Genomic DNA, 11,996 nt, shown 5'->3' with positions numbered 1-11,996 from the left:
AGGGGATTTTTCTAAAACTTGTTTACTTCAATACTTCAATAGCACTTCCCTGCCCCAACTTACTTATGAAAAAACCCGGGATGTGAACTTACACTTTTATTTAAAATTCGTTCAGCCCCACCGTGAGCTGCCACAGTTGTAGCTCTCCATATGAAAAATACAGTGGTAACATATATAATAGATTACCTGGAGACGAAGTTACCAGCAACAGGTAAGATTTTCAACTCATTTTTGTCAGTGAATCCAAAAAACATCATAAAAAAAAAATCTGGATAAAATGAAGCAGTTCGTATAAGACGGTATGGATGTCTTATAATTTCCAGCTTATACGTTGACTTATAAATTATAATGTCATTTCCGCAAAGTTCTTGATAACTATCTATTTCATGTCGGTGAACACGTTTATCGGTTTATCTTTATTCATAAGAACTGCTATGAATTTTTGTCTGTCTTATGCAAAAATTTTAAATTACACTTTGAGAGAGATGGCATGGTTACGCTGTCATTTTTATACATTTCTGGGTGCCAATTAGTATCAGCGCCACCATTTATCACCTCTCTCATTTTTATCGTTCTAACAATACAGGAAGAATTATCTAAGACACAGAAAAGTTCAGGTCAACCTGATTATGAATTCTGACCTGAAATGACCTTAAAACGTGTCAAAGCAAAAACTTGACTTGCTCTGAAATTTCAGGTCAAACAATTCTTTGACATCTTCAGCTGTCTGTATAGCGTATCGGGTAAATTACTTCTTCTGGTGAAACAACTTTGAAGACATAGATGCGAAGTCTTTTACTTCACTTGTTTTAACGTGCATTTTATAGTATAAGATCACTGTACATAACATGTTACAACTCACCGCTTATATTTGTCGTTGACTGTCGATAAACGAATAACAAAATCAGAGACACTCATGCCTTTAAACGATAGAAGAAAAACGACCAGTTTTCACAATTTAATTCATCTCTTACACAATTGTAATAAACATAAAGTTTCACTAAACTCGAGTCGTCCACTCAAAAGCTTGACGTCATGTATTCAATTTCCAACAAATCCGAGTAAATTTCGCTGATCTTTGTGCCAATTTTCTTCGACACTTCTTGTTTCTCGTTCAGCGGCAAATTCAAAAATGACCAAACCAAATCACCATCAACAACACAGCGAGACGGATTCATATTGGCCCGATGTTGGCTTTTGATTGTTCGGAATGTTTTCGGGTTTAGTCCACATAAATGTTCAAGGTGCGTGAGAAGGACATTTTGCAGCATCAGCAAGCGACGGTATGTTTTCTCCGGCAGTGGAACGCAATAGCCCAGACCTCCATCCAATGTTGCTGTAATTGGAAAAGAATTGTTTTTTTTTACCTCGGTTTTCGGTGATTTATGAATTTGTCGAGACATACCGAAAAATGTGGTGTGTTTGGTATCGTTCCCATAGTTCCATTGGCCTATCATCGAATTGTTGCATTGAATCCTGAACATGGCATTCACTTTTTGGCCTATGTGATAGTCAGCTTTTCTTAGCAGTTTTTGTCCTGGAAACAAAATTCGATAATTCTTTGAAACGAAAAAACTCCAAACCGGCAGCAAAAATGTCGTCGTCACTTCTACTTTAACAACTAATCTCTATCTTTACCTCCGAATGAATCCCTCGATTCCGGTTGGTACATGTAGATGATCAAATTTTCACTGGTGTCCATGGAAAGAAATCCCAGATTCGTATTGTCGACCATAAATTCAACATTCAAAACGTTCAGCAAATTGTAGTCCCTTGATACAAGAGACAATGTTCGATATTCCTCTTGGAATCGTAACAAATTTATCGATTTGTACACATCGGCGACTAAAATCAATGATTTGATTGAGACCATCTGATGCACGTAGATGTTAGTGTCGATAAAGGCGACGCCGATCAGGTCATTGTCTTTCAATTGCCAGAGGTAGATCTTTTAGGGAAGGGATGAGATTCCGGTTAAAATTTGTCATATGCGCATCAGAGTTCAGCGAAATTACCTTCTGTCCAACCGCTGTAACCAAAAAGCCAAGCACGTGAGTGATAGCCGACACTGGACCTTTTTGTTCCTTGATGTAAACTTCTTTCAACTTGAAACATGTGAGTGGTGCGTCTGGTTCTGGCACGACTTGAATAATATCGTATAGCAGAATCTGAAAGAAGAATTCGTTTTGTTTCATCAAACGGCGATCATAATAAAACTAGAAAAACGTACACGTCCACGTGATGTAATGTCCTCGCTGTAATTGTAGTTCGTACCAACGCAGATATACTCCTTGAAACCGGACCTGGAAAAAAATTACATTGAATTTTCAGTTGGTCCAGGCTATATAGTTGGTGGCTCCGTTTTACCTCGTTCCCTCATAGGCCAAGTGAACATTTTTGAAGGAAATGACATGTTCCCACTCTTCCAGTTCGATGGAAGTTTTTGGTACCACTTCCCATGTCGTCGGTGATACCAGAACTACCTGGAATTTACTCACGGAAGGATAGATGAACCGTTCCCCTTTACTCTCCTCGGTCAATTCTTTATCTTCGCCATTGAACCGATAATATTTAGTGCTCGCCTCTTCTGTGTCCGTTACCAAGCAGTAAACTTTACTCTCCTTGTGATAAGTGATAAATGTCGGTGTGCAACGAAGCGGCACCTTTCTAATTGGCCATTGGGCATCGTACGACAGATACGATGGGAAAATGGCAATTTGCAGTTCGTTCTGTTCATCGAAATAAATCAAACCGTTCGGACAGTTGACATTATTGAACGAGGCGAAACTGCGCATTATGGTCGAACCGAAAAAGCTGTGCGTTCTGAGCTCTCCTCTAGCACTTAACAGCACCATGTAGGGCCTATCGCCGCAAATTAATACTCCGTTGTGAGCGGATATATTTTCTGGAAAGCAACGAGCCGATTGAGTGAATATCAGCACTATGATGACTACACTATCCGAATGTCACGAATGAAATGACCTGTAAAAAAATTACTTACGAAAGTATCGCATCTTGGCCACATTCGTGTCTAAAGATTCTTCGTCCGGTTCCTCTTCAGAAATCTTTGGTTTCGGTATCAAAATGCTGTGATTGAGTTTACGGAAGCGGATCTTCAAATGACCGCGACAATACCGGTACACCTAATAGAACATAAGTTTGCGTTAGTTTTGAGAAGCCAGAATTCAATTTCCGTTTCACTCACTCGGTAAATTAATATGTCAGTTTCAGTGCGAACGAACAATGTCGGTCTCGATCCCCTGTTACCGAGTCCGACCATCAGAATTTCTTTAACGAATCCCGCATTTACATTTGAACTGAAATTTTGCGAGGAAATGTCGCCATGAATGACATCGTCAGCCCCGAAAGACAGCGGTACAAATTCCATTGAATCGCTCAAAACCTGTAAATTAGTTGCAGGGAGTACAGACAAAGAATACGTACTAAGTGGACCTTGGTGAACCAAGTGAAATTTACCTTGTTACCATTACCAACGTTATTCACAATGTACACCAATTTCATATCTGGCATGAAATAGATCTCTAAATTGCCGTTGGTGCGCGTTACGAACAACCAATAGGTCGGTTTATTTGTCTGAATTAATCGGCGCCACCAGTCCGAACGTTTGGTTTTCGACGGAATAGCTAAATCCACAATCTAAAATGATGCAAAAAATTGAAGACGAAACAAAATGCTAAAAACCATTCGAGGTCCACTTACACTCGTTACTTTGAATGCATTTCCACTTTCGCCGTACAGCAAGTCCTCTTCATCCTCGATTTTCATGTTCGGTTCCGGTTTCATGTATCCTGTGTTCATAAAGTCATTTCCGCTGGTCAAATTTATCGTTTCCAATTTATGTGTCAACAGTCCCGACACATCCTTGTACGCACTCATAGCTACAACTGCCGGTGTCTTTAGAAAATATGAATGCAAATTTCAGTAACGTTCCGTTCCATAACAACCACAGTCGCAACTTACCGGACTGATGGTATTCTTGTTAACAGCCAGTCTAGGAACACCTTTTGTTTCTCGCAGAGCAAGTGTGATAACCTGTCCACTTTCCGTTTTCACACAAATGTACGGATCGACAATCGACACCAAATTCAGTGGACTGTCTATGTCAATCTGAATGTTTTGTAGCAGGCGCGTACCCTGCAGCAGTCGTATATTCTTCGTCAAAATCTGAGCGATGTAACGATTGTTTCCGAGATTTCCCACGTAGATCGTCGTTTGATTGTTACAAAATCCGGTGTTTTCGATTTCATTTATCTCGTCGCCCGTTTGAAGAATCTGAAACGAAAAAGGTGAAAATGAAATACCCAAGCAACACACACACAGTGGATGTTCAACCAACCATCGTAGACGATTTTTGAGAAAGAATCATAAATTTATGTTTGTCACTGCCATCCTGATTGGGATCATCGAACACCGTCCACACATCGCGACACCCTAATTGGATACACATTTGGATGAGATTTTCAATAGAAAAATGTTGAAACTAAGTCACAATTACCCGACAAACTGAAACTGGTGATAATGTGTGGCTTTATCGTACTCTGCAGTACACAGAGCGCACCATTTTTCCCTCGTCCACTTGACGTGACCACTTCCAAATCAGCTTTGGCCTCGACCTCATTTTCTGTTTTAACATACTCCTCCGAACATCTTTCCCCAATTGTCATAAAGCCGATGGGAGCGATGTTTTGCACACTGTCGCACACTTCGAATGTAAAACTGGTTAATTGAACGGACGTTTTCTCACCGCTACCATACACCTCCAATTCTTCTTCTTCTAGGCGCTTTCGTGGATTATCTGTAAACGAAACAAATCATTCCATTGCTGGACGAGAACTATCGGCATCGACGCACCTTTCTCTTTCTCCTTTTCGGTATGATCCGTATCGTCAATGGTTATTACGGTACTGTGATCCTTTTCGGTGAATCTCAAGAGTAATGAGTTGCCCAGACGCGAACCGAGGAACAGATATTCTTCGCAGCAAATAGTTAACTGAAATCAGAAAGCGGACAGTTCATCAACACGAACGCATTCAAGTTAGATTTAGGATAGAAAACTTACGCAACTAGTCAGCACTGAACTAGCGGCTTTGCTAAAGTGAAAACTTCGAACGCTTCTCATGGAATCGGCACAAAGCGTCAGCACATACAATTCACCTCCTTTGAGAGATAGTACCAACTTGTCGTAATCAATGAATGCAACCTGTGCCGCATCCAAACTGATGGTAACATCACTCTGTGGTTCTAGTGAAATAAATGAATTTTGAAGCAATTCTAAATAGGATAGATCCGAATGCCTGTATCAACTTACTCAATGGAAAACTCGTACTATGGTCTGCGATACTATTCAAGCTGACGCCGTATGGAGGTACACTTTGATTCAAATATATCAAGGCATTGTGTGACATCACTAAACATCCACCTGAAATTTTGAGAACCAAAGGAATTGAAAATGTGCGGATCGGGATGTGAATGGATGGGAAGCGTTACCAATCGGTTTTTTGATGGCCAGTACTTGCGAACAGTCGAATGGTAAAGCTGATACGGTCCAAATAATCGGATGCACACGCTGTTGAATATTGAGTGAAATGGCGACCATAGTGCAAGTGTCCGTTCGAACCGCTATTCGACCGGGAAATGTTCGAACTGGTTCGTAAACGATCAACAGCGTTGGCTCATAGTATCCATGCAAGAACTGAATATCAATCAACTAGAAAAGACTGGCGTTACAAACGAAGCAAAACTGTACGTTTCGAGGTGAGATATTTACGTTGTCGATTTTCTCGTCCAAATCCTTCAGCGTTATGATGTACGAGGCCAATATGGGTGTCTTCGCAATCAATTGAACCGGTGTCTTTTTCATTGGCTTCACATCTTGCAATTCAATTTCGTCCAACGAACTGTCTCGCCGAAATGGCAATACCACCAATTTCTTCCCATAGGCGACCATTACCGCACAACGATTGTCTGGATCCACACGCACCATTGGAATATGATAATTACTCGTCCAACCTCCCTGCATTGAGGAAATTTAGATCGAACGAAGGAAAGTGGTGCACAAAATGGAGCTAACCTTGATATCATCCTCCTCGAAGTAGTGCAAAGATAACGTTTTCAGCTCGAACGTGTCGGGATCATGTTGAACAACCGACAGCTTAGCATCTTTAAAACTAATTAGCAAAGCGTCACGCTGTGAACCGGCTAGCGATACGGATTGCAGTGACATTATGTTGCCGTATAGGGTGTATGTACACATGCATTCGAGTCGCATTTTCGGTGGTCGGAGTTCTGAGAATGAGATTTTTGTGAAAATGTTAGGACCAAAAGAAGTAACAGATTCTTAAATAGCATTGGACCAATGCCATTGGAAGAGACAATTACCGCTAAATTTATCCGTTGTATTGGTCGGATCCACATCAGGAATGATACGAAACACTTTCAATACATTCGCTCCACCGGTCACTATATTCTCCTCGGAATTGTTGAAAAACCGACAGGTAATAGAGAATTCGATTCCTGTGGCAGGATGCGTTTGTTTGCAAATTGAAAACATTTTTGATTAGATTTTTGTGTTTCGGTTCGAAATTTCGATCAAACAAATGAAATGCACGCTGGTTTTATTGAAGTAATGTGAGTTATTGGACTGATGAATCCATAGTTTATAAATCACAACAATTTTTTGTTTATTTTATGAAAAAGACCGATATGCACACTTCACTTCAACTTGTCGGTCGAGAAGATTGTCACTTTTGATGTGTACAAACATCATGGGCTATCGTGCTCTACTACAATTTGAGAGAAGAGAGTAGATTTAGAGGATGGATTCATTTGACATTTGACGTTTCTGTTGATGAAGACGGATTCAAACACATTTATTTTTCTCCTTCTGGTTGTCAACATAGATTTAAGAGCCGAAAGCGTGTTTCTGTTGAATATACTTTTTTTTAGTGAGAATAGCACAATTTTTACGGTAAACTCTAAATAAATTTGCAGTCCAACATGGATGATCTGTTCGGAGAATTTGACGTCCAAGAGGATGCGAAAGTGACCAATCAACCCGTCATTTCGTCAGTGTAAGAAGCGATTTATCTTTAATGAATGTCTCACCCCACTCACATGTTGTTTGTGTTTACCACTCAGGCCGACGGTGGAAAAGCGTGCACTGGAAAATGAAGACGATGTGTCATTTTCGGCCAAGAAAACCAAAATGGAATCAATTTTGGACGATATTAAGTGAGTGTAGGAATTGATGGAATGTTCCTTTTTCACAGCATCTTTGTTTTGTAGCCTGGAAGATGTAGAGTCTCGAATAATGGTTCATGTCATTGAGAGTCCGGATGCGTGCACACATGAAGTCGCTGTTTATCCCGGTAATATTTGACCGTAAAAGTGATTTGTTCAAAATTTTCCGGATTTTAATTTGAAAATTTCTTTATCAGGCCAGGAATACATCCCTCTGAAACCGGCAACAGCACCACCAGCCAAAGAATATCCGTTCGTTCTGGATTCATTTCAGAAAGAAGCAATCCTTTGCATCGAAAACAATCAGTCTGTGCTGGTGTCGGTAAGTCCTTGACTATTACGCGTTTAATAAGAAAAGCTGAATTTCTAAGTAAAATTCGATCATCAGGCACATACATCAGCCGGCAAAACTGTGGTTGCTGAATATGCTGTGGCTCGTTCACTGACTAGCAAACAGCGTGTTATCTACACTACACCCATCAAAGCCCTGTCCAATCAAAAATATCGTGAATTTAGCGAAGAGTTTAAAGATGTTGGTCTAGTGACGGGCGATGCTACTATCAATCCAACCGCATCATGTTTGATTATGACAACTGAAATTCTACGAAACATGCTCTATCGGGGTTCGGAAATAATGCGAGAAGTCGGCTGGGTCGTTTTCGACGAAATTCACTACATGCGTGACAAGGAGCGTGGTGTCGTATGGGAAGAAACATTGATCCTTCTACCAGACAACGTTCACTATGTGTTCCTGTCTGCAACAATTCCGAACGCTCGTCAATTCTGCGAATGGGTTTGTTTTATACACAAACAGCCGTGTCATGTTGTCTACACAGACTATCGTCCGACACCGTTGCAACACTACATATTCCCTGCCGGAGGTGACGGGATACATTTGGTGGTCGATGAAAAGGGGAATTTCAAGGAAGATAATTTTAATACGGCCATGAACGTGCTGCTGAGTGCTGGCGACGCAGCCAAAGGCGATCAAAGGGGTCGAAAAGGTGGCATGAGCCAAAATGCCAGTCAAACGAATATTTTCAAAATTGTCAAGATGGTCATGGAGAAGAATTTCGCGCCGGTCATCATATTCTCGTTCAGCAAAAAGGAATGCGAAGCATACGCAATGCAAATGGCCAAATTGGATTTCAACACGCTAGATGAGAAAAAGCTAGTGGACGAAGTGTTTAACAATGCCATGGAAGTCTTATCGGAGGAAGATAGACAGCTGCCGCAAGTGGAAAACGTTTTGCCTCTACTGAGACGAGGCATTGGAATCCATCACGGTGGACTGTTGCCAATTTTGAAGGAGACTATTGAGATTCTGTTCGGTGAAGGATTAATCAAAGCTCTCTTTGCAACCGAAACATTTGCCATGGGTCTGAACATGCCGGCAAGAACGGTGTTATTCACAAGTCCCCGCAAATTCGATGGAAAAGAAACACGATGGATTACTTCCGGCGAATATATTCAAATGTCTGGTCGAGCGGGTCGACGTGGTCTCGACGACAAGGGTATCGTAATTCTGATGATCGATGAAAAAGTGTCGAAAGCGGTCGGAAAAGACATAGTACAAGGAAAACCGGATCCAATTAATTCTGCTTTCCATTTGACATACAACATGGTCCTCAATCTACTACGCGTTGAAGAAATCAATCCCGAGTACATGCTGGAACGGTCATTCTTCCAATTTCAAAATCAGTCCTCCATACCAATACTGTATAAGGAAACGCAGGAGAAGCAAAAGGAATTCGACGAAATTCACATACCAAATGAGGAGAACATTGCGTCGTATTATCAGATCCGCGAACAACTAGACAATTTGGGCAAACAATTTCGAACGTTCATTACGACCCCAACCTATTTGGTTCCATTCCTACAGCCCGGCCGATTGATTAAAATCCAGAACACTAACAACGAAGAGTTCGATTGGGGCATGGTGGTTAATTTCAAAAAGCAATCCGTTCCGACGGGTAAGAATCCGCTAGAAGCAGAATCAAGTGTCAGCATCGACGTGCTGCTACATTTGGATGAAGACAGTTTCGAGAAATCAGTTTCGAAGCCATGTTTACCGAACAAAAAGGGTGTCGTTGAAGTGGTTCCAGTGGTTCATACATTCATATCGAAAATTTCTTCTCTACGGATATTGTGCCCGGCTGATCTGCGACCAAAAGACAGTCGACGACGCGTTCTGGGTATCATAGCTGAAGTAAAAAAACGTTTCGAAAATGAAAAACTGCCATTGCTGAACCCCATCACCGATATGAACATTAAGGATGCAGGATTCAAAAACATTGTTGATCTGATCGATCAATTCGAGAAGAAATTGTTCTCGCATCCATTGCACGAGTCACCGCAGCTAGACGGGCTGTACTCTGAATACTGTCAAAAGTTGCAGGTGGAAAATGAGTTAAAAATGCGAAAAGATTCGCTGCGTAAGGCGAAAAGTTTGCTGCAAATGGACGAATTGAAATATCGGAAACGAGTTCTGCGACGATTGGGATATTGTACATCAACCGATGTAATTGAGTTCAAGGGTCGTGTGGCTTGTGAATTGAGCTCGGGCGATGAACTCCTAATCACCGAAATGATCTTCAACGGCGTATTCAATAATTTGTCGTCTGCACAGTGTGTATCGCTACTCTCATGTTTCGTATGCACCGAAAAGAGTTCAGAAGCTCCAGCATCAGCTGAAGAACTTTCCGGTTAGTGTTGCATTTTATCCATACAAATGTTTTTCCTTTCGTTTCACGTTCAAATTACAGGTCCACTGCGTCAAATGCAAGACTTAGCTCGCAGAATAGCCAAAGTGTCAGTCGAATGTAAATTAACCGTTGACGAGGAGCAATACGTGGAGAAATTCAAACCATTCATGATGGACGTGTGCCTAGCTTGGTGTAAGGGTTCATCATTTTCGAATATTTGCAAAATGACAGACATCTACGAAGGTTCGATCATTCGCTGCATGCGACTGTTGGAAGAGCTTCTACGGCAAATGTGTCAGGCGGCAAAGACGATCGGAAACACAGATTTGGAAAATAAATTTTCCGAAGGCATTCGGCTACTGAAGAGAGACATAGTTTTTGCAGCAAGTTTGTATTTGTAGGGCTCTTTGTATTGAAGTAAATTTGAAGAAGCAACAAAATCTGTTTTTAAGTCAATAAAATCAGTTTACAAGCTGGCTGTATAGCTGAAATTTTTGTGTAGTAAAATTTGATTGTTCTTCCACGCAAGATATTCTAAAGGTTTTGGCTATATATCGCAGCGGCTTTGTAAGTACTACGAACATTCACTCTTCTAAATAAATCGGCGTTTTGTTAACGGCGTAGAAAATAAGTTCTGCAAATTTATCAGGACACTACTAAAGGGCTATGGGTCATTCGGATCGGGCTTGATGAAGTTTTCACAAATTCATAAAGCGTCGAACGAACTTCATCTAAAAAATAAAATCTTAATTCGGAAGCTTTTAATAATTTGAATAGCACCATAGAAAACTGTAATATTTCGGAGCACGCAGTGCTGCTATACTGTTCGATTGTGCTGTTAAAATTGTTGGTGCGGTCTCAGTCGAAGATTAGTCTGGCTTTTCCAGAAAATCAAACGGAATCGAAAATCGACGACAATAGTTCTTTACATTGGCTTTGGTCAGCTTTGTTAAGTAGACGTTATAGCCAAGAAATACATAACTAGGGTCAAAAAGTTGAATCCCCAAAAAAAGTCTATATGTCTCTGTGTGGTAAGACTAACATTATGCATCAGCTCGGAGTAAGGCTGACTATCGGGTCAGGTCAAGCTGAAAATTTCAGGTCAGGTCAAATTTGACCTGAAACCTGATATTGACCTGATAATATGACCTGACAGGTTTTAGGTTGGCCTGAAATTGTTGCGGTACAAAAATGAAAAACTTAAAAACTGATGATAAAGAAATTTGAAAGAAATTTTCAATTTTTACATATACTCGTTGAATCATTGACAAATGTATTTTAAGGTAACTGAAAGTAGTTCGACAACGATAAAAATCATTTTCCTGCAACCTTTAACGTGCGCAACAAGAAATTAAAAAAATCTAAAGAAGTCATTTTTAAGAAACTGATGGAGCGAGCTACTCGGCGAAGTGTCACAATGGACACTGCCACCAGTACAGCCCTGGCAGCCACTCAAGATGTGGATTTTTTTTTGTTTAATTAAATATAGTAGCTCGAGCTAGTCGAGCGCGCACGGAGGCCACCTGTGTGGGCCTATTGTGTTTACTATTACTTGTTTCTTACACTTATGGTTTAAGTCAATCTGCCTGTACTAGCTATGTAGTTCAGGCTGTTTTGTGGTTCCAAATGTATAATCAATTTGTGATTGATTAGATAGCCCCCTAGGAACTTCCGCCTACTTTCGATAAAAGCCGGACAGTTGCGGAGGTAGTGCTCTGCTGAATCTATGTGGTAGTCACACAAATCACAGCTTGAACTAATGCGTTTTCCAATGGTATATAAGTGTTTGTTGAAGCCATAATGTCCAGTCATCACTCCAGTGAATAGTTTTAGTCTTGTTCTGCCGATATTTATTAGATACTTTGAGTTTTCTTATTTATATTGATACACTGTTTTGCTTGTTGACAACCAGGAATTTCTTAATTTTTGCTTTAATGAGAGAATCAGGTATACCTATCACTGGTTCTGGCCCATTAAATGAATTAAGAGCTCCCATTTTGGCTAGTTCGTCCGCTCTTTCATTTCCCTCAA

General features: G+C 40.6%; 2 protein-coding genes across 3 annotated transcripts; one reads left to right on the top strand and one right to left on the bottom strand.

Annotated features, from left to right (window-relative positions):
- Positions 1-945: 945 nt before the first annotated feature.
- LOC119076249 (cleavage and polyadenylation specificity factor subunit 1) lies at positions 946-6,774 on the bottom strand. Its single transcript, XM_037182915.1, is given in 20 exon segments — positions 946-1,336; positions 1,406-1,537; positions 1,639-1,948; positions 2,016-2,168; positions 2,231-2,303; positions 2,368-2,905; positions 3,002-3,143; positions 3,206-3,403; positions 3,478-3,657; positions 3,721-3,915; positions 3,982-4,293; positions 4,358-4,452; positions 4,517-4,813; positions 4,816-5,011; positions 5,081-5,262; positions 5,330-5,440; positions 5,509-5,728; positions 5,789-6,034; positions 6,092-6,306; positions 6,400-6,774. Coding segments are annotated over 20 exon segments (4,284 nt in total). The 5' UTR covers positions 6,572-6,774; the 3' UTR covers positions 946-1,019.
- Positions 6,775-6,853: 79 nt separating this feature from the next.
- LOC119076250 (exosome RNA helicase MTR4) lies at positions 6,854-10,467 on the top strand. Of its 2 annotated transcripts, XM_037182917.1 has the most exons (7): positions 6,857-7,091; positions 7,159-7,251; positions 7,306-7,388; positions 7,458-7,582; positions 7,649-9,965; positions 10,026-10,370; positions 10,417-10,467. In XM_037182917.1, exons 1-6 carry the CDS (start codon positions 7,018-7,020, stop codon positions 10,364-10,366), a joined length of 3,033 nt encoding a protein of 1,010 aa, XP_037038812.1. In that variant the 5' UTR covers positions 6,857-7,017; the 3' UTR covers positions 10,367-10,370; positions 10,417-10,467. The 2 variants fall into 2 exon arrangements, with proteins under 2 accessions (XP_037038811.1, XP_037038812.1); XM_037182916.1 differs by having other exon boundaries at positions 6,854-7,091; positions 10,026-10,467.
- The last annotated feature ends 1,529 nt before the right edge of the window (positions 10,468-11,996 follow it).

Source organism: Bradysia coprophila, unplaced genomic scaffold (assembly GCF_014529535.1).
Source record: "Bradysia coprophila strain Holo2 unplaced genomic scaffold, BU_Bcop_v1 contig_232, whole genome shotgun sequence".
In the NCBI taxonomy this organism is placed as follows: Eukaryota; Metazoa; Arthropoda; class Insecta; order Diptera; family Sciaridae; genus Bradysia; species Bradysia coprophila.
Note: the sequence above shows the minus strand (reverse complement) of the source record. Positions and strands in the feature narration are given on the sequence as shown.